This window comes from Apteryx mantelli, chromosome 1, assembly GCF_036417845.1.
Source record: "Apteryx mantelli isolate bAptMan1 chromosome 1, bAptMan1.hap1, whole genome shotgun sequence".
In the NCBI taxonomy this organism is placed as follows: domain Eukaryota; kingdom Metazoa; phylum Chordata; class Aves; order Apterygiformes; family Apterygidae; genus Apteryx; species Apteryx mantelli.
The window spans coordinates 121,970,892-121,997,901 of record NC_089978.1 but is presented as its reverse complement, the minus strand read 5'-3'; the positions used below and the strand labels follow the sequence as shown (position 1 = coordinate 121,997,901).

Below are 27,010 nucleotides of genomic sequence, written 5' to 3'. Positions count from 1 at the left end.
CTCTATGGTCTAAGGTTTCATTTATGCAAAGGTTAATTTACAGTGTAAGATATTTCTGCTCCTGGCAAATTAGAAAATTGAAGAGGTGATACATGTGTTCAGTGAGATGTGTATTTCTTTAAAATGGTGGAGAGAAACAAGAAAGAATTTTTTAATGCTGAATGATCATGTATGTTTTGGGAGTTTCAAAATAGCCTTTTTTAATTATAGTAAGCCTTATAATTTTCAAAGCTGATAGTGATGAAAACCATACATAGTTTGCTATGATTCTTCAGTTTTTCTATATTTATTGATATTTGGACATCTGCTAAAATGTGCTAGTGTTGCACTACCCTTTGGGGCAGAATTGTTTTCGCATTAAAATGCTTATTTGTCTAAAAAATATTCTCCAGAACTTAGTTGCTTGCTGTTCTCATGCCTAAATTATTCATAAAATGAGACAACAAAGTCCCCTTTAAATACAAAGAGAAGATTATCATTTTTATGACAAATTGGGGAGCAGAAGAGCAAAATTATAGTTTTACAGTCTATTCTAACAGGATTTTTTTAGGTATGTTTTAATACTCTCCTTCTTTTACTCATTTATGGTAATGCTACATGTATCTGTAGACTTGTGCAGAGTTACAGCTGATACTTAACAAAGAGAAGATTCTTTTTATAATAGAATCTAGAGTTGATGCATTTTCATTTTTCACTAAAACAAAGCAGAAGGAATTTCATTTCATTAAATTTATAATCTTCCTTATCCGGTAATAAAGCAGCCCTAAATGTTAAGAGACTAATGTCATTTTGTATAACTGTATTTTTCCAATTGTATACATGGCTTTTTCTGTAAGATGATATAGGTAAGGACCTATACATCAAATACGTTATTTCCTGCCCTTGCATAAAGTACTTATGTTCTCGCCCTAAGCACATTTTTCCATGTGGCATCTGGCAATTATTTCTCTAGGGTTCAGCAAGAAGGGTTCCATATTTGTGTCTTAACATGAAATTTAAAAAGTGAGCCTTATCATTCAGGGAAATTTGGATTTTTGGAGAGTAAGATTCTGAATACTCCAAAATGACATTTCTATTTCATAGAACTAGTCATTATACTGACGTAAGAAAAACAATGTAACTACTCACTGCCTCAAGGGCTTTTTTATGTGATATATGGTAGGTTTATGTTCTGCCATCTCTGTATGCCAAATATAGCTGAAGTAATTACTGGAGAATGAAACACAATGTGGTTACATTGCATGAATCCATTGACAACACTTAGTTCTGTATATCAGTTTCTTTTGAATCAGGCCTCACAGTCAGTTTCTTTTCCAGCAGTACTGATGCCTTCAGACACAAATGGAGACATCAGCAGAAGTGAAGTATGAAACTTGGGCGTTGTCCAGAGTTTGCACTGCTACCTTAGACAAAAGCAGCAAGGATCAACAGTTCCCTCTTTTCCATTGCCACTTGACTAGGAAGTTGAAACTTTCCCTGTCAGACCAAACTGCAGTGTTGATCTGTTCCTGCATCCCTTGCTGCTAGCTGGACACGCTTGCCCGTGGGACCATGTAGGATGCTCAGCTAGCTGCAGAGCCCCCACCAACGTGCCCCAACTGGTGGCCCAGCACATCTGCCCATCAGAGACCCCACAAGCTACAGATTCGTTTCCAGATGTAGTGCAAGGGGTTGGGCTTGATCTGTGAAAGTCTTTTGTAGTTAAAGTCTCAGCGTAGTCACAATTTTATCCTGACAGTTGAAATCACCTGGGATGTGTGAGCAAACCATCCATAGATTTGTGCTGTGGAGGGCTGGACCTCTCTCTAACGTTCTTGCTTCTTGAGTTCACTCTCCCTTGGACTGTCAGAACTCATGTTTATTGATCTTTCAGATGTGTTTTAAGTCTTGTCAATTTTGCAGACTGCTTCTGAGCTTGCAGGTTGAGCAGGATATGTTTAATTTGGAAGCTTTTTTAGTCTGTGGTGGTGGGATTTTGTAAACTTACAAGGTACATTTTGCCTTACTATTTATGTTTTTTATTGTGTGACCAATCAGAGGAGAGCAAAACAAAGTGAAATCTATATGTTATATAGATTTTTAGAGATTATTTTTATAGATTATTTTTATAGATTATTTTTATTGTTATGGATTTTTTACATATACATATATATATACGTGTATATAAAAAAGCTGAAAATGTGGGATTGATTTCCTTATCATCCCCACATCTCAAAATGTGAATGGATTCATTGTTAAAACGCTAGGACACAGGAGAGCTTTGCTTAGTTCTTAGCTGTGCCTTGGACTTGCTGAATGACTCTAAACATTTGTAAAATGAATATAGTATAGTTTCTCAATGGAGTATGAGAAAAATAAATTCATTTTTATGTTCTCAGTACTGTTATACAGCAGAACTGGGAATTATGAATAAAACTAAAGTGAATAGAAAATATGATGTACTTTTTGTGACTAAAGGACATCATCTTATAGATTTCCAGGTTTGAAAGAAAGAGACATCAGGGTCTCCAGTCTGGCTTCTCTTAAAACAATGGTCTCAATTACTGCTATTAATTTTTTATGTCCGATTCATTGGTCCAGAAGTAATGTGGAGACCCAATGTTTACCTAATTTTGAGGGTTGTGTGTGAGATGAAGATTTGTCTCTTAGTTAAGGTAGTGAGTCTACTGAATAGGATGAGATCCATAAAAACTACACACCGAGACTGATTTCTTCTTTGACCTCAGTCAATCTTCTAAGACACGTCTAACTACATTTTGGAGATCTGAATTGCAGCCTGAGTAAAGCATGTCTCTACTGCCTATATTTAAGCTCCTTTGTGCAATAGTGACTGTGAAACTGTGGATGCTTAGGCTCCAGTGTGGGCTGCGTTTAGATTTCCAATGAGCACTGATGTCCACGTTTCTATTGTTAAGCAAGCTAGTTAAGCTAAAGCTAGTGAATGTGTACAAACTCTCAGTGCAGCTACACTCCTTATGGAAGTGTAGGCAAGGCCTTAATATCTTTATGTTTTAGTTCTTGCTGATTATTCAGGTCTTCCCACACAGGTTTTTGTGAGGATAGGTGTATGACCAGATGCTAGTATAATGGGGGTTTCAGAGGTACCTCAAATAGCTACAGTTTTGTGTCAGATCTTCAGAATATCCCTGTACATGTTTTACATTCCTGGAACTGGAGAGAGCTTTAAACTCTCACTGTATTCAAATTTATTCATTTCAGAATTACTTTAAATAAAAAGTTTTGCACTGCTGTGTTTTGAGATTTTGTTTTCTCATGCACAACCCCCTAATCAGAGCCTTCGAAACCTCTGTCAGAGCTGGCGCCATTGGAAAACGATCATCTCTTCCCTCTAATTCTCATACTGCAGAAAATCAGCCTGCTTGTACATTTTACTAATTTGACTTATGGCACTAAATGGTGGCCTTAATCAGAGAAGTTCCCCTAACTACAGTATTAATACTAACGCTGGCTTTAATTCTTTTTAAGTTTAAATCATTTAATGATGGCTTCTCCTGTGACTGTAAAAATGTTTAAGACCACTTCCCCTCATGGCAGTTTTGCACTCTCCCATCTGCACAAATGATACCATCAGACACTCTCATTCTGTGATTGTCTCTGTTGGCTGTGTCTTGAATAAGTGATCTGTACATGTTGTCACTCTCAGTGTCTTGTGCAACTGGAGGTTTGGTCTTAGTGGAACAGAGTAGCATCAAGGCCCCTCATTTTCCTAGAATGGGGTAGAAAACATGGCGTCTCTTCTGTAAGTTGCACACGAACAGGGAATTCACCTGAAATGTCTATTTGTAGCCAAATCTGGCCCTTTTGTGCTGTGCGAAGGGTCTAGGGTGTAAGAAAGGACCTAGCATTAGCCGTTTTCTCCTTAATTCTGTATGATTGTCTTACCAGTTCCCTAACATTTTGTAACTGTAAATCAATGATACTTAACTTACTATTCATTTAGTATTACCTATGCATATTACATTATTCATAAATATATATATATATACACACATATATACATGCATACTATATGCACTCTATACAATATAACTTCAGTAGCTTTTGCACTGCAATATGTTTCGTTCTATGTAGTATACAAAATGCTTTCATGACAGGTGGCAATAGCATTTTCCAGCTTAAGCTGTTTATTAGACGAGTATAATGATAATCTCAAAGCTTCATTTAAAATAATCATGCAAAATTATATTTATTGTATTACAATCAAATGGACTTTTTTTATTTTGTTTTGCTCTTAGGGTGGCAAGATTCCTATCCGATGGACATCACCAGAAGCTATTGCGTATCGCAAGTTCACATCAGCCAGTGACGCATGGAGCTATGGGATTGTTCTCTGGGAGGTGATGTCTTACGGAGAGAGACCATATTGGGAGATGTCCAACCAGGATGTGAGTATATAGTCATCTGAGTTATGTTCTCAAATAAAGGATCAAGCTGTGAAAGGAAGTGAAGCATAATGAAACCAGGTGGCTCTGAGTTTCTGACATTGACATTGAGTAAGATGTAGGAATGAAAATTTACAAATCTCCCTGGTCAGGTAAAAGTCCTAATGAACTTAACAAAAAGTTGACATCTTTTTTAGCAGGGTATTTTGGACCTCTCGAGGAATGTATTAGAGAATTTTATCACTCTGGTGGTTTTCTGTTGGATGATTCAAACAATTCCACTGCAATGATGTCAGTCCCTTTTACATTCCTTAGCTCATTGTTAGAAACTCCCTCCTTAAATTTCTGTGATCCCCTTTGGTTCCACTTCTCTAATATTCTGTAGAAGTTTTCCATAAATGTCAAATACACAGAATAAATTGCTCTTGGAGCTTGTGAAAAAGAGAAGCAAAGCATTTCTACTAAGATTTTAATGAAACCAAAATACTTCTGGAAGTAATCAACGAATAACACAGAGAAGTACAGTGGTTTGTTTAGAAGCCTTCTAATAACAGACTTCTATGCTAAACTGGTAGACTATCCAAGTCTGCAATCCAAGTAATTAATGTATCTCTTAAAATATTTTGTTAGAAGCATAGTATTTTCCCAAATAAGATTTTTTTAATATCTGTCTCGGGTTTTTTTTTTTTCTGTTATCTTGTTAATCCTAGATTTATTCCACAGGAGTTAATTATGAACGAAATTTTTTGAAGCACAAACACTAATACACTTAGATTTTCCAAGGGCTTGCTATATATCATTACTAAGTTTTAAAAGTTGGTAACATATTTATAGTCAGACCCTCTTTATACTACGTTATATTAAAGAAATAAGAAAAAAGAGAAGAAAGCTTTTACTTTCAAATGAGTACCACTGGAACTCAAGTCTGAGCAGCAAGCTGTATTTTTCTCTTAACTGATCATGAGCATTTCTCTATTGTTGGCAGAGGTTAATTATTTGTGTTACATAGGTTGATAATCTAGTGCAATGCCTTTCATAATAGCTGTTCAAATTATAATCAAAAACAGGAAAGATGAACCTATTTACATGCTTTTGCTTCATGGCTGTTTAAACCAGGAATATTTTCCTATCCCTGTTCTGACTCAGAACAGTTTTTTTCTGCTTTTGAATTAACTGATACAGAAGATCAGAAAGGTTAACAGAATATTGCTCTATCATTTTCTACTTAGAATAAGTTGTTTTCTTACTCAAGGTGCAGTAGCTACTGTAAGAATGATCAAGAGACTTATACTCCAGTGAAACGGAGGGAATTTTAGTGTATTAAAAAGCTTCATAATATTATAAATTCTAGGCTAAGTTTCAATGTGTTAAATGACAGTTTTGAACTCACTGGTTCTGCACCTAGACAAATGATAAAACAATTGGGCCTGCGCTGCCCACCTTACCAGTAGAAGGTATACAGTTATCCTTGCAGTAAGCTTTTGAGGTATTTTCTGGCACTGTGAGATGAATAACAGCCAAATTCCTTTACATGGCCTTCGATCTACAAGTGCAGGATCTTCTGTGAGACGGTAGGTTTATTTTCTGCTGAGTGGAATGTCCACCAGAGACCTTGGAAATCGTGTGCTGCTGACGATGATTAGGCAAGTGGTGTTCAAGACCTTTTGAACTTCGGCATAGTTAAACAAGCAACTTACTAACTGTAGCTTTTATTTATAGATTTAGTTTAATCAAATATGAGTTTTGGAATTGCTTTTTACTTTCACGTTCCTCAAAGTCACATACTGTATCTTAACTTTCCTTTAGCTCTTTCTGTATGCCTAATTTACTGCCTGGTTTACTCTGCACATAAACCAGAAGCATTGCACTGCAAGACAATTAGTGAATAAACACATTTGTTTAAACATAAATTGTTCATGGTAATGTGGTTCACAGAATTGATAAGAACAAGTTGATTTAAGTGCCTTGAAGTTTTCAAAAACTTTTATCCTTGTGCAGGTAATTAAGGCTGTTGATGAAGGGTACCGCTTGCCACCTCCTATGGACTGCCCAGCTGCCTTGTATCAGCTGATGCTGGACTGTTGGCAGAAAGACAGAAACAACAGACCCAAGTTTGAGCAGATTGTCAGCATCCTGGATAAACTGATCCGTAATCCCAGCAGTCTGAAAATAATCACCAATGCGGCAGCAAGGTGACATACTAGATCCCACTTTGTACATAACATAAATAAATGTCTTTGTTTTCTTCGTCTTCCATAATTAGAATTTGTTTACCTTGTTAACCCACTTTTTCGACTTTTAACCATAGCTGTATGCAATCTTGAAGGCTAAAGAAAGCTTCCTGGCTGTCCATATGGGAGAAAGATTTAATGTTATTATCTTTATTATTGCTCTTATTTTTATTGCTGATTTATTATTAGTTATTTAAATTCAGCAAAGCAGTTATGCTAGGGTTGTGAAACCCATTGTAAGATTGAGCAGAGGTTTGCTAGAGAGACATGGATGAGTGATTTCATGTGATCTTCTTTCTCCTTCTCTGGACCTTATGTGGTGTTGTAAGTTCTTAGTGTTTCATAGGTTAAAGCTAGCCATGTTCCTAAGTATCTTTCTGAATTGGGGCCAAACGCGTATATTCTATATCATACACTCTTACACTCTGCTCTGACAAATCACCTTAACTTTAATCATGTGAATAATCTTTTCTTCTTGAATAGTACTCACATACTTAAAAAGGCACCTACATTTTTTGTTAGATCAGTGCCTTAACTAGGAATTCTTTTCCAACCCATGCAATATTCCTAATTGCATTAAAACATTCATTTATAATCCTGTTTATTCAAAACACTCTGGAACATCACTGTGATGAGACAAGCATTATCTCACTGTGAGGGAGTAACTGAAGAATGTGTTGACACCTAAAGACATAACGAGGACGTGGTGAAATAAGAGCTTTGGTTAAGTAGGGAGTAAGTGAATTGCTTTATATAATGCAGAAAATGTCATACTCCTACTGAAGTGATCTGAAGAGATGTAAAATTATTTTTAGCACGAATGCTAGTGAAAAATCTTCCATCTGCAAAACAGACAGTCAGTGAGTGAGGTACTCTGCTTCTCTGCTGTGTCAGACCCAGGTCTTGGAGGGCTGCTTCCATGGGCCAGAGACCAGAGTCTGACACAAGGCAAGCTTTAAAAATGAACATGGCAAAATATACTTCTCAGACCTTTACTTCTAATAAATCACACTTCTCGTCACAGCAGTCTAATGGGAAAGCACAAAAATGGAACTGGAGCTAAGGCAGTGCAGCCTGGAGAACTGCATTGATACTGCAGCCTGCTGTGCAGGTAACATGGACCTTGCCACCTTTTCCCTGGCCCCTGGCATTATGGTGTATGCTGAGGTAGAGGCTGACTAGTCTAATTACCTCCAACTGTTGCTCCAGAGACTTCCCTCTTCCAGGGAAAAGGAAGGCTGCCATACTAATGGGCTTTGCTATTAAAATATTTATAATGAGAGAAGAACACTTGCATAGTAATTATATTGTAATAATTTGATTGGTGACTATTTAACACATGGTTAACCAAAGTGCCTACCAGGACAGTTATTTCTGTTATCTGCCAGGTGACTGCCTAGAAAAAAAAACAAAGTTGTTTAACCATTATCTTCTTAGTCAAGCAGGTTTCTTCTAGACATCTTGCATTGCCATTTGGCAAAGGACTCATGCAAATAATTACCTTGCAGGGATATACTGAAGTGGTCTGCTGAACAGGGGAGTTCAGAATCATGAGGATCATGTATTGTGTTTGGTGTTTGACTGTAGAAATCAGTGCCTGCATATTTTGCATTTCAAACAAAAGCAAAATTTCCATGTTTTTTCTCTTTGTAATTAGGGAGTTGAACCCCAGCAGAGCTGAAAACAATGCTGAACCATCAGTTCACTCATGAAAAGCTGATATCCTCTCATGGGGAACACATTCAGTTAGCTTCTGCTCAGCAGCACCAAAATGCAGTCTTGCTCTCTCCTCTCTTTCTTTCGCTCTCCCTGCTCCTATTTCATTACGTAATTTACTGGCAGGGGCAACACAGGCTCTCACTTCCCTATCCTGATGCTCTGCTCTCTGCTCATGGCACGGCGTGGGGAGAGAAGAGGGGCAGGAGGCTGCTAACACTGTAGGGGACTTTTCACTACTTGAGGTGAGCTCTAAGACAGTTGCTGGTTTAGCTTAGATGCGGAGTGCCTTTCTGAGTAGGTGGGATGTTAAAGGAAATTTTCATTCCCTTCCCTCCCTCCCCATTACTTTTCCCCTTTCCCCTGCTTCGTCCTTGGCACCCCTTGCATTCCCAAGCAGTTCAGTCTCTCTCCTTCTCTGCAGCTCCTCACCCCTCAGTGACAGACCTGGGGACTCTGGGGTCTGCACAGGGGGCACCCCAGCAGGGCCTGGGGGCCCGGGCACTGGCAGAGGGGTAGAGCCAAAGCCCTTCCCCGCTGGGAAGGCATCTGCTGCAGTTCAGGAAATCTGTGATCAGTGATCTCTCCATCTCGCTCTCTCCCTGTCAGTGTCTGCAGACCTACCTAGGTTACCTTTAAACTTGCATACAACTAAGAATTAGATGTGACAACATAGTGCTGGGGAGCCCTATGCAGATTTGGAAATCCACGATCATCCCCATGTGACCATTGCCAAAACTGACTAATCTCAAACCTCAGCTCTGGTTATAAAAGCTGCAGCCATCTTCACCCGCTTTGTGTCTTGCAGAGGCACTTCTGTCTGGTAACTTGTCCTACTTCTACAGCAGAAGCCTGTAGGTCTCCTAGCCTGGGACTAAATCTCTGACGTGCAGCATGCCTTTCATAAAGGCTGACAGAGAAAATTAAGAAGCTAGGCTTCAAATGGTTTTGGGTCTTGCTGTAGAATTATGTGCAGGAATAGGCAACTGATACGGAAGAGCAGGGATTCAAGGCAGCTCCTGAGAAAAAAAGAGGTACAGTCAGTCTCCAAGCAGATTTCATTTTACCATCAGCATCCTGAGAGGGACAGACATCACTATAGCGGTAAAGCCCTATGCGATAAGTGCTTTACTCGGCCCAGAGGGCTCGGTGGATTACATCATCTCAGACGGCTACTTGCAGTTGTTATTTGAGGCTGAAGTACTCCCACAGCACCTCTCTCCATACCCATAAGAAGTAAATAATCTAAGCTGCAGAGGTCTCCTCCTGCCCCGTTTTGTCCTGCTACTGAAAGAATGCTAAGGCTTCATCCCCAACATATGCTTAGAGGTGTTCAAAATATACTTGGTCAGGAAAAATGTTTAGCCTGATGATTTCTGTTACAGATGCAAAGCCTGTCTCTTCTAAAAGATTTTAGAGCTGATGTTTGTTTAAAGTAGTCACAGTGATCTTATATTCTATTTAAAAACACATTTTTGGAGGTGCATAGGATATCCCTGTCCTCTGTTACATTATGTTTAGCTGGCTTTAACTGAAGGATGTGTTTGACTGTATTTCTTTTTCAAAGGCCATAGCCTGAGCATATTTTATATTAATATTTCATAGGAATATGGGAGAGGAGTCAAAGCTTTCAAATTTGTATTTCCTTTTCAGTTTTCTACCCTTTCTAGCCACACCTTGGCATCTAATAATTTCTTGATACCTGGGGGGATTTTTTATCCTTATTAACCTTCTCTTTGCAAATTTTTCTACATGCTTGTCCACCTTACCTCAGCAAAAATTTTTCGCAATTTTAGCATAAAAAATGTTTTATAATATCTTTCTGATGTTGTGCTTCATCTCTAATTCACATGAAAATTCCATGCTTGTTCCTTGTAAAGGACAGAGAGTATGGCTGATTTTTTTTACCAGTCAAAGTTCACTTTTTAATTAGGTGGCCACCTTGAGGCCTTTCTAACAAAGCCTACACTAGTTATAGGCTCTTGGGTGTTTTGAGTCCTTGAGGTTGTCTTGAGTATATTTCTAGCTCTGTAAAGGGCTGTAGATATAGAATTCAGTAGGCATCAAGTTGTATAAGTCATACAGTTTGCTAAAGCTTAACCTCATCATATTTTTCTTTGATTTATGTCTTGCTCTTCTTTCTTGTTATCTGAGTTTTATGTTCAGTTTTATAACTGAGTCGTTAGGTTGTTTGGATATTTTTAGGGTGGAAGTGAGTTCATAGTTCTTCCAGTTTTGATCAGTTTCATTATTTTTCTACTTGAGCTTATTATTTTTTGGTCTATTGTATATTACTTCACATTTGTGAACATTTCATTCAGATACAAAGCAGATGGAAAGTTTTCTAAACTTTAATAGGAGAGACAGAATCACTTCACCCGCCTGCTAACCAGTTGGTGAAGCTGTGATCTAAAAGGGTTTATTAGTTCCTGTTTCCTTCGCGTGAAAAAAAAAAAAAAAGTAACCCAAGAGTCACACAACTGACAATTTTTTATACACTACAAATCTGAAAGGGATTCATTAACGCTTCATTTTCTTTTTGTTCACTTATTTCTGATTAGTTTCTGAGCAAAACATTTCTCTGTTATATGTAAGATGATTCTCTAGAGTTACAATGACTTAATACTGTCATTTTATATATATGAATCTTACTCTATCATACACAGACATTTGAAAAAATACATCTGAAACATAGTGTATAATTAAAAATATCTTTAAAGCATTTATGTCTGAAAGTGGATTATACTGTTGGAGGATAGTGTGACTTTTAGGTATCAGGGTTCTGAAATGGGATTCAGGCAACGTGAGTAATATTGGAGCTTTCCGATTGTTGTTCTGGTGAACGTGGGGCTGTGCTTGTTTTATATCTGTGGTATAGGTGGGACAAAAATCACTTAGTCATTTCAAGCCTGCTAAAACAGGAATAGCAAAGTTAATCCACAGCATCTGCCAAAAAAATTTTTTGAAAAAGTTGAAAAACGTTCTAATTCAAACACATAATTTTCAGAAATTCTGAATTTCCACCAGCTCTGTGGTTGATTTCAAAATTGGGAAGGAATCCACACAGAAAAATCAGTCTGCTTCTGTATATGTACTTTTGCTTCTATAACCTTTTGGTAAAATGAAAGACGATGTCAAGTGTTACCCCTGTCCTTTATACTGTAAACATATATTTAGGACAGGAAGAAAGGAATTGTATTGGAACCACCTGACAATTCAGGATGTTTCTTTATTAAATGATCTGTAACCTTTTCTTGTGTTTCTAGCTTTATTAATAACTATATTTAAGTACAAGAATTGCAAGTATTTGTCTCATATATAAAATGCAGAAAGCAAACAACTATCTTCCTTGTAAAAAAAAAAAGGTCATTATTGTATGAGCTGCTCCAAGTTAAGAGCTGACAATTTTGTTAGTTTCATTGGGTCTTCACTGAAAATTACTACTTATTTTGCATTGCAAATTGAGAAGAAGATCTAAGAGGAAGGAGATTTTAATGACACATTTTTCCTTTAATGTCTTTATTCTCAGTTCGTATCTATCCCAAGCATCTAACATGGAAAGTCGTTATCATGTTTTACTGCTTTCAGGTAGTTTTTTAAAATTAGCTGGCGATTTCTCTCTGCTTTCTTAGTAAGATACCAGTAGAGTGGTTGGAAACACATTTGTGAAACAGTTTTCAGTTTGGAAATGCAGTTATCAAGTATTTTGCAAAATCAGTTGGCCTTCATTTTATTTTGGAAAATGTCAAAACATCATCCACTTCAAATCCAGATGTTTTATAAGGACTTTTAAAGTGATTATTATGTTTAGCTAACTTTTCTGGCCATCTGTAAAATTTAAGTTACATTCCTCACTGGAGGATTAATTAGAAATTTTGCACCAAATGTTTGAAGATGAAGGTGCTACTTGCAGGCTAACCAGTTAATAGGGTTCAACATCTATTTTGCCTGACATGGAGCTACCTGTAGTATGAAATGTATAGAAAAGACAGAGCTTGTTCAGCAAAGCCAGTAAGCTTCACGAAAGCTGCTTGATTTCATAAATAGAGACCGAACCCAAGGCTGAGCTTCTTGCACTTTGTAGATTCCTCTCTTTGCACTCCATCAGAGACCATCAGCCAGTCTAACTAATTTCCAGTCAGTCCTTGGGATTAAGATATTTTTAAAGGGTTAAAAACTGAACCTCTGTTCTTACACGTAGAAGCTTCTGAAGCAATGTTTTATTTTGTAATTTCAGATACTCATTTTAGTCCGCTAGTCTTCTCTGGATAGCATAATAAGTGTTACCAATTGCAAAATGTGAGAAGTTACGTGTCTGCCTTTTATTTGTAGTTTATTAAAGGAATTCTGAAAAGAATATAATATGAAAAGCTAGAATGGGGAAACTGAAACAGATTTTTAAAGGAAGAACACTGCTTACCAAAATAAAAAGACATTTAAAATTATATTTGTGCTACTTTCAGAATGAAGACCATTGTCCTTGCTAACTACAAAACCTTTTCTGTGGGTAGTACTTAAATAAAATTTAAGGCCAAATGTCTGCTTTCCAGAACACGAGTGTAAATACAGAGGTACTTCATAGAGCTCAGTCAAATTATTCTTCATTTATAATAATGAATATGCAACCAAAATTCTTTCTTTGTGTTTATGAATGTCAATTAAGATACAGGTATAAAACCTTTTAAAATGCTTTTGAAGGCTCTGGAATTGAAGTTTACAGAATGTATAGTTGCCTCCCTGAAACTCCGCTGACTTTGACTGAAAACCAAGACAGAGGGAAAAACTGGCCATTGCTGTGAAACAGAGGTCTGAGACTGTATATCTCATACTATTATACACGTTTCTCCTCTTCCATTAATTTCCAAGTTTCAACTCTGTAATGAGGAACTCACAAGTCTGACTACAGAAATTAAAAAAAAAAGTTTTCATTTTTAAACACTTAAATGATTTTTTTTTAATCCCTTAAATACATCTTATTTGGTAATTCATAACTATGTAACTATTGAAAAAAAACAGCAAAAAAGTGCATTATATCTGAATTGCATTGCAGCATAGGAGGTAGATTTGGTTTTGGATCTGTTTTACATGTTAGAAGTTCTCCATTTAAAATGTGAGTTCTGCCAATATTGCTATATCTAAAACTAAAAAGACAAGAAAGCAACATATTTTCAGAAAAAGCATAGCTGAAATTCTTTTAATATAGTCCAGGAAATATAAAGGGTCAAGGTCAGTTACTCTTCCTGATGAAACTAAGAAAGTATTTGAAAATGTGTATGATTAATTCTTCTTCCATACTTTCACGTGTTGGCAAGTTGTTTGTAGCCCTATCCTGATATTCTTGAATTTCATGCATTGTTTGAATTATTCCCTGGAATAATTTTCTTAAACAGTATTTGGCCTACATGTTATTTGTGGGTAGCTGAGTGCAAGTGTTTGCTGCTGAAAATTTGCTTTGTTGGCTGTCGCTATGGCTCTCTCACTGGTTAAGTGTGATATTTGCTCTCATATGTCCAGAGCAATCATTTGTATTTAAAAATTTGAAGTTTGCTTCTCACGAAGTTTGTTTCCACTTGAAATCTGATGATTCTGTGGAAACTCTTTCTAGTACACTAGCTTGGTGGGATATTTATGAAATTTAAGCTCAGTAGGGGCAGTGAACAGGTCAAAACAAAACTTTAGACTGCTCCATTTTGCAACATTCTTCAAGCCCTGTTTTTACAGTAATTCTTACTACAAAACTGCTATTTGTGTTGGCCAAACATTTTGTTGAAAAGCTCCTTTATTTGCCATTCAGGTCAGATGGTTTCAGATGCTCGAAACATATTGCTGCCCTGCTGTAATTTTGCTTGTTTGCCTCTCACTCTCAGGAACTTTAAGACTGCAGGACTGAAGGAAGGAGCTTTCAGTTTTATAGTCAGAGCCTTTCAGTGCTGCTCATGCTTCATGATTGTCCAGGTATTAACAAAAGGGTCTAGGCTTGGCAGAATGCTGCATAGCAGAAGCCTACAGATGAATTTTTAGCCCCATTCAGAAAACAGCAGCAATATAATCTGTATCCTAAAATGGACAGCCTGCTCTAAAAGAATTCAAATAATGTAAACCCAATACGCTAGCTGTTCTTCTGTTAAGCGTAAAACAATGAAATCATGGATACGGGAAAAACTTAACCACAAATCACACAGCAAAACAAAATGTTACACTAAATAATACTCCTTTATGTATAATCACAATCTGAGTTGCATGTGGAATGCAGGAGTGAGACTTAAGGGGTTTGGGGGCACTTCAGTTAGCATGATAGAGACATAAAAGACCTGTTGCTGTGTGACTTTAGCCAGCAGTCATTAATATCATGCCTGAGGTAAATACAAATGAACCATTGTTCCTCCAAAGTTCAAAATTGCTAGGGCTTACTGTTAGTATGTACAGTAAAACATCTATTTGCACTTTCACACCTCTAATTTGACTCTGTTGATGAAACTCAGAGAAGAATTCACAGCAGACTGAGGTATATAGTTTAGAATTTAAATAGTAATGTAGACAGGTCAGAATGTGTCCTTAGTTTGCACATTTGCTGTTTATTGTGATTCAGAGGGATTATGTTCTATTTTTCTTAGCTCAGTGTTTACCATGTGCAGCCCTCATTAGTGTTAATGTCAATTCTAAGCTGGAAATGCTGGAAAATGAAACTGCACAAAGCCATTGCCTGATGCAGTGAATGCTCTGTCTGTCGAAATTCGTGGTGCAGTCAAATGTGAGATATAAGGCTACTCATATACAGAAAATGGTAGACACAAAGAGCCAGAACAGCATTTTAAAAGCTCTCTAAAGCATTTTTCTCTCCCTCTTTTAAAGAGCCTATAGACTGTCCTACCAGTAATGACTGGTTGTTGTTAAGGGTTTTTCTCTGAGCAGCTACGAATCCCACCAAATGGCCAGTGACAGAACTTCTGTTGCCTCTGTTGCTGAACAGCTTAAGCTGTATTATGAGAAAAGGAAAATCATTTCAGCCACACACTGGTAGTTTTTGCCTTCACTGTCTTCTCTGGTTTTGGTGGGAAAAAAGTAAATTGAGAAGCATTGATACACGCAGGCATATGATACCCCCCACCAGGATGCTGAAAAGATAGAAGCTCCTTAGAAACCCTAGTCCGAGGTACAGCTGAAGACTGGAGGACTGACATCTGGGGGCAGCTGAAATTTTATTTATTCATTATCCCAGAGGAAGCTGTGGTAAATTTTTTGTCAATGGACAACATAGAGCTAGCAAGTAAAAAGTCCAGTGTGACTTTCACGCCTGTAAGAGCCTCGGTTCCCTCTTAGGGAGGAATTTCACTTTACAAAATCAGATTATAAACATCTAAAATTTGCCACAGGAAATTACTTTATGTTTTTAAATGCTTTCCCCTTTAAAAGAAAGCATTTATGTCCTGTACTCTGACTGTAGAAAGGAAACTGCTAGATTTAAAAATTGAAAGTTGGTTTGCATTGTTTGGAGGAAGGAGTGGAAAGAGAGGAAGTACTGCAACCTGAAATACAGGATCATGCCTACAGAATGCCTTTGTGCATTTGCAGAATCCCATTCTTTGTGCATAAGAAATGACAGAATATTTTCCTCTTATTGGTCCTGTTTCCTGAACTTATAAATTAATATATCTCTTTCTCACCAAATAGCAGCCATCCACAGATGAGATTATCATACCATAGTAGGAAGGTTTCTAATGATATTTTCTGTGTTCTTTGTCATTATTATATGGTGTAACAAAAGTTTCCCTGCTTTGTGACAAAAAGCTGTGCTAATGATAACAAACTAGAGTTCTCCCTGCCACTGTGTATGACTCAGAGGTTAATTCCAACTGTTAACATAATGGGCACATCCAGAGAAAGCTTTCAGCAATAGGGCATTTTGTAACTGGCATCTCACTGTTAAATGGTCCTCTTAAGGTGAATCTTGTTGATTTTTTTCAGGGCACCACATGTCAGCAAATATCGCTCTGTAGATAGACACACAGTAAGGATGAACAGGATAAAAAGTCCTTCCATGACAGTCGACAGATAACACAATGGAGATATATCATGGTTTGGTCAAAGCAACAAAATAAAAAGAGTTTTAAAAAAAGGAGGCAGGGGGAAATAATAAGAAAAGACAGAGGGAAATGTTCTATTTCACTTCCCCTGAGCAAACATGTAATTTCCATGATTTCTTTTTAATGACTCTCTTCTGAAGCTAGTAGGTACTGATTTATGAAAAGCTGTAAAAGATCAGGTGGAACCCTGCAGGACGTCGTTTACAGCTGCATGGATTGCAACCCATCTAATTTGTCTAGTAAAGTGTGAGCTCATGGCGCACATCACCCAGACCATAAATTTCATGTTCAGACCTTCTGTCTAGGGGCTGGGTCAGGGGAAAAAACTGCCGATGTGTGCAGATGCTCTGAAAGCCCAGCTTTCCCTTGGTGCATGTGAGGAGACATCACAGGCTCTTCGCAGTGAGACAAATTCCTGTTCATTGATAAACTATCCAGATGTCCTCTCTGAGGAGGAAAGTAACTAATTTTTATTTGGAATCCTACAAGGAGAAAAATGATACTTTACAGTGCTGGTTATTCTGAGGTCACTTACATTAAAATTAGGTCATATTTTTTGTTCTGATGATACTTTGATCCAAGTAATAAACATAAAAGCTCTTTTGGGCCACTCTAATTCCTAATCCTAGAGACCTGTTCTATTTCAACTTGTTTATACTTTTTTTTCATTAGTGATTCTTGAGTCAGGCCTTGTTTTATTAGATTTAAGTTGAAAAGACATACTAGGCTGGAAAAAAAAAAAAAACTCCATGCTTTATCACTAAGAACACTTCATAAATACTCTTAATAAATGACTTGGGATCCCAGACACTATACCCAGAAAACTATAAATAAAAAGCATTGGCTCTTCTTGGGACAAACAGTAGTCAGGGAGATGTAGGCTGTACAGCTACTGAATAAAAATATCTTGGGCCTGATTGTCAAACCTGAGCCTTTAACTGGAAGGCATTTAGAGCTGTATATCATGTAGGTCCTAAGATCTGTTTTTAGCATGGGAACAAGAACATAAGTCTGTTGGATCTTCTTTGCTTAGCTCAGGCTTTATTTTGGTGTTGCTATATGTGCTTTCCCCTCTTTCTTGTTTGGGGGACAGAGCAGGGTTCTGGTGTTTTCTGCCACTTTTGTTTCCATCTACGGTTGTTCTCAGGATGTAAGGTCCATAGTTGGTGTCAATGGTTAGTCATTTACAGTGGTCAAGGCCCCAGCATCTCCAGAGTCTGTTACAGCAGGCAGCAGCCTTCTTGTCCTGGCTGGGCTCTAGAGAGAAGATAGTTAGGCCAAAGGTGCCCAGTCAGGGACATCAGTGCTCTGAGACCTGATGAAAATTGAAATTGAATATATAGCAGCATTTGTCCATTTATGATTTTGAAGTCAGATTTTCAAGCATCTGAGTAGCTCTCTAATGGTGTCCTGAGATCCCAGAAGGGAAAAAGATACTGAAATCATTTTCTGATCTTGAAAGAAATCAGCTGATTTATAATGATTAGCAAAGCATCAAAGGTAGAAGGTGCTGTTTAATATGTAGCCAATATTTGATCTCAAAGCCAGATTGTTTTTTTCTTCAAAATTCAGGTAAAAAATCTCAATGTAACTGATGTGGTATTTCCTGTTTCCAGTGTGAGTCAGATGTACTGCAAGTGTATGCTATTTTAGTACTTCTGATCTTGATGAAACTTAACAAAAACAAGTATTGGGGTACAGAGGTTTTGTTTGGATTTTCTAGACTGCTTATAAGAGCTTAAATTTGGTGTTTTTTAAGCACTTAATGATCTTGGGAGCCTTTACAAACTCTTTCTTTAGCTTTTTTTACAATGCTCAGAGATGGTTTGGCTTTGGGATGAAGAGGTACCAATAACTTTGGTACCAAATAACTGTAACCTACCAGTTAGACTGCATAATCACTATCTTCAAATCATGGTGTTTGTCTAACCACATCTCATTTCACTTCCCACCAGTGAAGAAATTCACTTTGGATGGATTTAGCTGTAGTAATCAGGCTCTTGTGCAGGTGATTTTTCACTAGAGTCATGAAAATAAAATCTACTGGAGGAGATAGATTGTGCAGCTGCAGCGATAACTGCGTTGGATATCCTTTAGTTCAGCCTGCTGTGCTCATGAGTCAGCACCACACTGATCCCATAGCTAAGCACGTGCTTAGCTTTGTGCGTGAGCTGACATAAACACCCATAAGCTGCTCATACTTAAAATGAAGCATGTTTTTTTTCTGAAGGAGGGCTAAAAGCTGTCCAGTATAGGCACATGTTTTTCAGTGGAGGGAAAAATGAGGAAATAGCAGGTGATGTTCTCTAATAGCATCTGACTAGTCAAGGAAGCTATTATCATACTAATTAGCACTGAGATAGTAAGGTAATTAGAATTAGTAAGATGCCTTGTCAGTAGAAAGACATTACTGATTGTATTGCTATTCAGAGGCTTACACAGTTTAGAAAAAATAGCAAGTCAGTGAGGAAGAATAGCTAAGAACAGATTCACTTCCCACCCTAAAAGCTGGGTATCTCATGTAAGCTTTTTGTCTTGAAGACCTGTTTCAGAATGGACAAATCCCCTAGAAATGCATGTGTCTCTCCACGGACTGTAGCAATAGTTCAGAAAACTATCTGGGTTTACATGCTGTATTTTTAGATGGCTAAAACTAAGTGAGGTAGATCCTGTCTCTAGCAACTAAATAAGGAAGGGCTGGCGATTTTTTTAACCTCTCTGCCCTTAGATAAGAAGTCATAATATAATAACAAGACCATGAAAGCAAGAATCCTGTGGTCAGACAGGACTGAATTTTTGGATCAATATGGGAGCAGACAGTTGTGCCACTTGCAGTATGCAAAGTGCAGGGTCAGCTGCAATACATTTCCTCCTTGGTGAAAAAATATGCATTTAATCCTTATCTTTATTTCCAGATGAATGTTTTGTTCTCAATAACTTCTAGTTAGATAGACAGGAAAAGGTTTAAATGGATAAAGAAACATAATGAAATATTTTCTTTAATTCCTTTTAGTGAGATAAGAAAAAGACACAGGGACCCAGGCATGAAAAGGTTGGCACTGTAATGCCAAGAAAATAGAAAATGTTTTCATTCAAAATCCACCTGCGAATAGGAAGGACTGTTGTTTTTAGTTGCTAACCTGAAATAGGTTTTAGATACTTTTAGGCACAATGTTGGTATTTTTTCTGCATGTATTTTAATGCTGTAATAATCTGCTTCTCCAAACCAGTGCTTAAATGAACCTGTGGTTCATACAGGAAAGGTTCCACACCTCGGTGCCTATGTTAATTCCTGGGGAGAATGCTTAAATAGATGCTTAATGAAATAAAAGATGTTTTATTTCACAGTCGAACTCTGCTCAAGATCAGTTGTAGCCCAAAGTCATTGTAGTCTGTTGCTTGCGCAGTGACTTCCATGAAACAAGTGAGTGTCCACAACGTGCGTGAAGAGCAGTGAAGGCACTGAAACAAAAAAATACAACAAAGGGTTTGAAGACTGAGTGACCATCTCACAGCTGTAGTCTTGATTCCTTTCAGTGTTAGATTTGAGGTGCCATGAGTGAGTAGAATAAAGGGAAGTGATTTCTAACTGATTTCTTCTTCTTAGATTTTTAAATAGAGAACTTTGTTGCCACCATGTCAGTTCAGCATCCTTCATAAGCACCACGTTCATTTCAAAGGCAGATGATTCTATTCTTACCTTGAAATTATTTGTATGATATCTTTATGGAAGTTTCAGTCCTAGCATGGCTACCATGGGCATGGCAAATGCATGTACATTTGGCTCAATGTATTTAACAACAAACTTCGTCATTTCTGTCTCTGTGCATTGCAAAATACAAATCACGCATGGGCAGTTACATTTGTCTCACAAATTCCCTTAATGTTTGCTTTTTAGACTTAATATAATTTTTTAAAGCCACTAGTGTCCAATTATTTGTGCTTCCAACTGTAGTAGCACCATCTAGGGTTTTGCAATAGGCTGCAATACTCTGAATGTTTGATATGTGTAAATTCTACCAACACACTCCATTTGAAATTAAGAGCATGCATCATAGTAGGAACTAGTACATTGTTTGGGACCAGGTGAATCACATAAATGCAGTCTAAATTAGGCTTGTCTTTGCTAATGCTTAAACACATTAAATTGTAATGTAACAAAACATTTCATGAGTTGGCGATGCTTCGGTGATTTAAACTGTGGGCTTGAAAAGCTGGAACGCTTAAGCAAAATGATTACAAAGTGTTCCTCAAAGCTGCCAAAGTGGATAAATGAGGCCTCAGTGACAGATAATTCCACAGATGAACAGAAAAGCTGCACGTAGCCTGGAAGCTCTTACTGATGCTAGTGTTAAATTTAGACACAAATAAATCCATACTTATCCCTGCTCCCTAGCTTTCATCACATGCTTTTTTTTATTTCAGGCCATCAAATCTTCTCCTGGACCAAAGCAACATTGATATTTCAGCCTTCCGCACAACAGGTGATTGGCTCAACGGTTTCCGGACAGGACAGTGCAAAGACATTTTCACAGGCGTGGAATACAGTTCCTGTGATACAATAGCCAAGATTTCCACAAAGTAAGTCTGAATTGACCACAACTCTTCATCACTGGTTATGGCTGGGGGTACAGGTTTAAACATAAGCGTAAGAGTAGCATTTCTTACACTAAGTTTCTAGTGTGTAGCCAAAATGTTATGTTTAAAGTGGCAGACTTCTATTAATGTTATACTTGGAATACACATGGAGGAAACTGTTAGATGCTCTGTTGATAGCATGAAGGCTATAGTCTCATAGATTTTTCTCATTTATGCCAAGGAAATTTCAATTTCTTCTGAAGAAATAACACTATGCATATTGTGGTACACCAGTGTAATGTTCCTTCACTCACAGTTTAGGAAGTTTCTGAGCTGATAGTTTATAATCTGCCTTTTACATGGGGTTTCTCACAGCTGGCACCTATGCCACTCTCTTCCTTTATTGCCCATCTCGTATTCTGTCGAGCCAGGGTGACCCAGGACAAGCACTGTGTAGCTGCTTTCTTACTACACGTTAATAATTATTCAGGGGCTGAACTTCTTCCTGCCTCCTGTTCCGATATTTAAACGTAATAAACTTGGAAGTTTAAGACTTGACAGTTTATTATGTTCAAATGTGGTCTGTCTTTGTTCTTGTGATAAGGAACAACATGGTAATGTTCTCTTTGCACCTGAAAAAAGGCATCAGGTACAGCTATGAACTCACTGTAAAAGAAAATCTTGATTGCTTATTGGGAGAGATGGGTACAAGACAAGTGAGGAAGAAGTAACTAACAGCTGCGGTATCGAAAATTAAACACATTAATGCTGTTAATTAGTGTATTATTGCAACTATAAAAAGGTTGATAATGGCTTATTATAACAATTACCCTATGGGGACAGTGCAGAAATCCTCTAGGAATGTCCAATTTCCTGTGAGCTACTGGTTAATTAGCTCTTAGCAATATGTTAAACCACTTCGCTGTTGCACAGGGAGCAAAGACGGTAGACCCTGGAAGTTTGGCCACAGACATTAATCTCAATCTTGATACCATAGTTACGAAAACTGTTCAGAGGGCTCAGTACATAAGAGCAAGATGTCAGCACTGGCCAGGAAAACCAGTCAGACTGGTAGGGGAATGGAGACGGTAGAGAGGCTCAAGCTCGCAGCTGGCCCAGAAGTGAACCCCTTGCCCCTAAGTCCCAAATCCCAGTACGTATATCACTAGAAAACACTGTTTCATTGTCTTTTCTTTCAGGTAAGCAAGCGGAACAAGGCTAAATGAGTTCTACTCTTTTCTTTCTCTGCTTTGCAGTCTCCTGTTATTTTCATACAATGGCCCTTAGTACTTTTCCTATCCGGGTTTGTGTCACAGCAGTATTTCCATACCTGGAGGCTCCTCCAGTGTAGCAATATAAGAAGGGCAAGTTGATTGCTGTCTGCTCACATCAGCTGTAGAAGACACAGAGATAGTATGCTTACTCATGAAGTGCATGTTCTCTTTCTTCCAGTGACACAAAGAAAGTCGGTGTTACAGTTGTGGGGCCTCAAAAGAAGATTATTAGCAGTATCAAAGCTCTAGAAACTCATACAAAGAACAGCCCTGTTCCTGTGTAAGGTACCAAAATGATGTTGCTCAGGACGAAAAAGGGAGAGAAGTTGCTTCAAAGGGCAAAAGCGATGGCTGATAAACAGCACAATTTGAAGGAGTACTTTGCAACAGCTTTGGAAACATAATGGTTGAAATTTCAAACCCACTAAGACACTCAGATAATGAGTATAAATGCCTTAAAAATAGGAGCGAACTTTTTTTCTATCTATTAATCCTAAAGGGTGGGTGCTCTTAACTGACTGATGCAGGTAATAAATTTCAAAAGAAAAAAATATGTAAAATTTCCTTCCAAGTAAAAAACAATGATACTAAAACCTAGAGCCATTTGATTATTAAGCGACTGAATAACACACAAAAAAACATGGACGTAAAAGCTGTGTATTTGATCTATACAGCAAACAAAGAAAGAAAGACTTGCAGTATTTTTATACACAGAAGAGATCCGTTACAGGTATTTTATTTCTTTAAAAGCAAGGAAAATAGAGGACTATACCTCAAAACATATCTGGCCATATTTACTATAATGTCATTGTAACATGCTATTCCAACTTCAGAAAGGAGTACAGAAATAAAGTTTGTAGTGACTTTGCATTAGTTGACAAAAGATTTTTGCCATGATGTTAGCTTCCCTAACTGTGTTCATTTAAATAGAAAAAAGTCTTAATTTTGAAAAGACATATTTATTTCCTTTGTTTTTTTCCATTATTGTTTATATTTATGCTTAAATACCTTGACCTGGCTATATTACTGCCAAGTGCCACACGTTATCCAAACTTCATTGGTAGCAATTGTATGAAGGTTAATTTCTAGATAATTTTATGCTCGTAACATCGTATATGAAATACAGAAGGAAAGAGAGATGGTCTTTTTTCCAGCTATATCACTAAAGAAATCATCTGGAATTGTTGACATTTCTTCCATTTACAGTGAATGGTATTTTAACACAGGCTCATATACTGGCAGAATTGTATGCATATTGATCTCTAACTCAACATCTATCCTGGTCAAGCACATGCATTTCCTTTACTTCCCAAAAGCCTGACTTCCTATTACACACAAGTACCACTGTTCTCAGGTAGTGTTCAGGCGGCATATTTGTCTAGTAAACATAATTGGAATCAGAATTGCATCCTGCATTAACCGAGGGCGCTTTCAGAGGTCACTGAGGAGCGATCCATTTCTGGTTTCCATTTCATAGATTCTGCTCCTGATGCTGTATTTCTTCATCTGGTAACTCAGAGGGAGGTGTATTACCATGTAAGCAGCCACTGATAATTACGCTGAAATGGTGACTTGCAGCCAGGTTTAAAAGGATAATTTAAGCTCATAAAGTGGGACTTTGGTGTCTAATTTTACCTAAGTCTGATCCTCAAGACTTTTGTTCAGCTGCTGCAATCCTACAGGTGCCTTACTTTTTGACCCTCAGGTTCCTTAGGCACCTGTGTTTGCATCTGCACATGTCTGGAGCCACCCCAGTCTTGGCAGGAATGACGCATTACCTATCTCATGGCTGTCTGAGAGTCCCAAAATCGAGCACTTGCAAGGATGCAGTCTGCTAAGTGTTCCCATATAACCAAAAAAATCAAACTCCACCCAAAAGGTAGTTGCAGATGGCTCTTCCTTCTAAAACATGAGTCAAGGAGTAAGGGATGCTGCAGTGTTTTGAAGGAGAAGAATAAACTCTGCTTAGTTGCTTGAACAAAAGCAGAAAGGCGCCTGTTTTTAGGAGAGCATTCACGTTACCCAGTAGAAAAAGGAACTTGAAGGACAGGATTCAAGAATCCTCCCCCATTTTTTTCACTGAAACAAGCTATAAGTTTTTGCTCCTGAGCACGGTGGTCTTGATTCTGAGCGGACATAGCTCTTTGCTCTGGAAACGGTTTAAATCACAGCGTGAGGCACTTTTTGTGCTCCGTGCAGACACCGTAAGCTTCTTAACACTCTAGGCTCGATACAAGGCATGCAGAAGTCAGGCCCTGGCCATTACTGTAAAACACTCTGGATTTCCAAATTGCCTTGCTTAAACTTAAACCTGTTTCTGGTAAATAACAGTGAGTCCCTGAAAAGGCAGACAGATGGTCCAAGACTGTATGCAAGGCAGTTTACTGCGTGGCATGCCACGTTTTGCCGTGCAGGGAAAAGCAGTTAACTACTTTTTCTTTCTGTGGTGGTTTGGTTTGGTTTGGTTTTTGAAGGTCCTAGCAGCATAGGGCACATGTGCAAGGGAAGAATCAGTTCCTCGGATTTGTGTAGCTGAATCAGCTTTTAAAGTGTTCTTCACAGATCCAATACTTACGAAATGTAAAGAGAGGACATTCGTCACACATGGCTAAATAGAGGCAGATGAGTGACTTAGTGACTCCTGGCAGTGAGCGTGCTTAAAAGGATTCAATTTGAAATACACTCACATTTATTTATGTGATCTGAAAGAAAAATGAATGGGTTTTAAAGAAAGAAGAATGAATGGGTTTTAAAGTAAATTGAAATAAAAAAACTAAAAACAGAAGAAAATGAAAATAAAGCACTTAAGATATGAAGAATTTCTCATGATAGATAGCAATTCATAGTGAAATACAGCATCCTAAATACAAAAGCTATATTTTCAGATGCTTAGTTCGTTCAAAGCCTTTCTTCTCTTCAATTTGAAATTAAGATCTAAATCAGACATTGTTAGTGAATTTAAGTCACCAAAATCCATTTGGATACAGTATGTATGGGGATGGCTTTTATAACGTATTCTTCTTGATTTTTCTCTGCAGCTTTGTTCTGCTGCTGGGGGGAGGAAAGGGAGAGATCTGTGAAATGCTTCTGAAAACAAGAATACGGTTTTAGACTGGGACTGAAAACTTTGCACCAAATACCCTGAATTTTCTCTTACTATCATGTCATGTTCCTTGCCCACTGTTTAAGCATGTTCAGCATAAATAATTAAATCTCACTGATGCTTGAGAAAAAAGAAACTCAATTTTGCTTTTCTTTGCTATTAGGAGTAGAGTGTTTTAAATACATTTATCTTTTTCTCCCTGTCAAAAGTTGATTTGTACTGTAAGTGGCCTATGTTGCAAACATCCTATACTCCCTTTTCCCCATGTACATATGTAAACATAGCAGTGTACAATTCTTCATTGTGGAGTAGAGATATTAGAATTTGTGTGGCCATCTTCCTGTACAGGACTTGCATTGGTTATCGACATCAAGCAAAATGCAACTACTCACAAAATCGCATACCATATTATTGGTTTTGTATCTTTAAATATAGTTTCCATTTTATTTATTTCTGTTAACATATCTAGTTTTGTGCTGTTACTTAGCATTCAATAAGCAATGTATAGATGTGATTTGATTGGCAATATGTATTTACTTTTAACTTGTATTTTAAAGCATTACTTACTCATTTAGTTTATATATTGTGCAATTGTAGATGGCCTCTTACTAATGTAAAATGATTTGTAGTGGAAACATTTATATTTTTATAATAAACATAATGAAAGTATTTTTTACATACTGGAATATTGAGGTGATTGCTTGGAGGACAAAGTAAATTTATTTGATTAGAAAACTGTGGTAGAATTGTAATTAAATATGGATAAATTCTGACTGTTAAAGCATGGGTTCAGAATGAAAGCTAGATATTACCTATATTATCTATTAAAAAAAATAAACTAGTAATGCAGGTTTGAAATAAGCAGACCAGCATTTTGCTCAACTGATGTCATTCAAAGACTTTACTTTCTCCATGGATATGGGAAAACATCATCTACTAGAGCCTGCCTATGGGATATTGAAAAAGCTGTCATTAGTTTTAGTTGTGTCAAGTATTTCCAAATTTTTGCTTTTTTTCTTCCCTTACCAGTGGACCTCTTTTCATCTTATTATAATGTTGAATCCAGTAAAAGATGTACTTTTCAACAAAATAAAAAAGCCCACCGCTTACTGTAATTTAACCCCATGATCATTTCTTGCCTCTGAGTATCTGTATTAGATAATATTTTGCTCCTGTTTTGTTATGTCCCTCACAAATTGTTTCTATATGCTTCACTGAAGTAAGGCTTATTTGCAAATGGCAACATACGACCCAACTTTGCATCTCAAGAATTATCTTCCTCGAAAAGTATGAATGGTTTGCATGTTTGCCAAAACCAGTTACCATTATTTGAGGAGTAAAGTAATAGGGTCTTCCTGTACCATAAATGATCATGCATGCTTGTGGCCGTTTCAGCACTTGCTGCTCTTACCTATTCAGAACAATAAATGATGTACCTGTGATGGAGTCAGAAAGTGGATAAACTTTACAAGCTTTAGCAAGTCAGTAGCATTTTTTGGCATTTCATCTTGATATCTTTAGTTGAAGGTCGAGTCACTGAAAAGAGCTACCCAGAAGTATACACACAGAAATTTGACTTAACTTTAAATGATAACAGCTGGACCAAAACCCATTTTTACTT

At 37.4% G+C, this 27,010-nt stretch overlaps 1 protein-coding gene across 1 annotated transcript in view; it reads left to right on the top strand.

Moving 5' to 3' along the window:
- EPHA3 (EPH receptor A3) overlaps positions 1–26,514 on the top strand; it is a 239,374-nt gene extending 212,860 nt beyond the window's left edge. Inside the window, exons 14-17 of the mRNA XM_067300459.1 lie at positions 4,257–4,406; positions 6,402–6,595; positions 20,860–21,015; positions 22,465–26,514. Of these exons, the coding sequence (XP_067156560.1) occupies positions 4,257–4,406; positions 6,402–6,595; positions 20,860–21,015; positions 22,465–22,570 (606 nt within the window). The 3' untranslated portion in view covers positions 22,571–26,514. The remainder of the gene's footprint in view (positions 1–4,256; positions 4,407–6,401; positions 6,596–20,859; positions 21,016–22,464) is intronic.
- Positions 26,515–27,010: the final 496 nt, after the last annotated feature.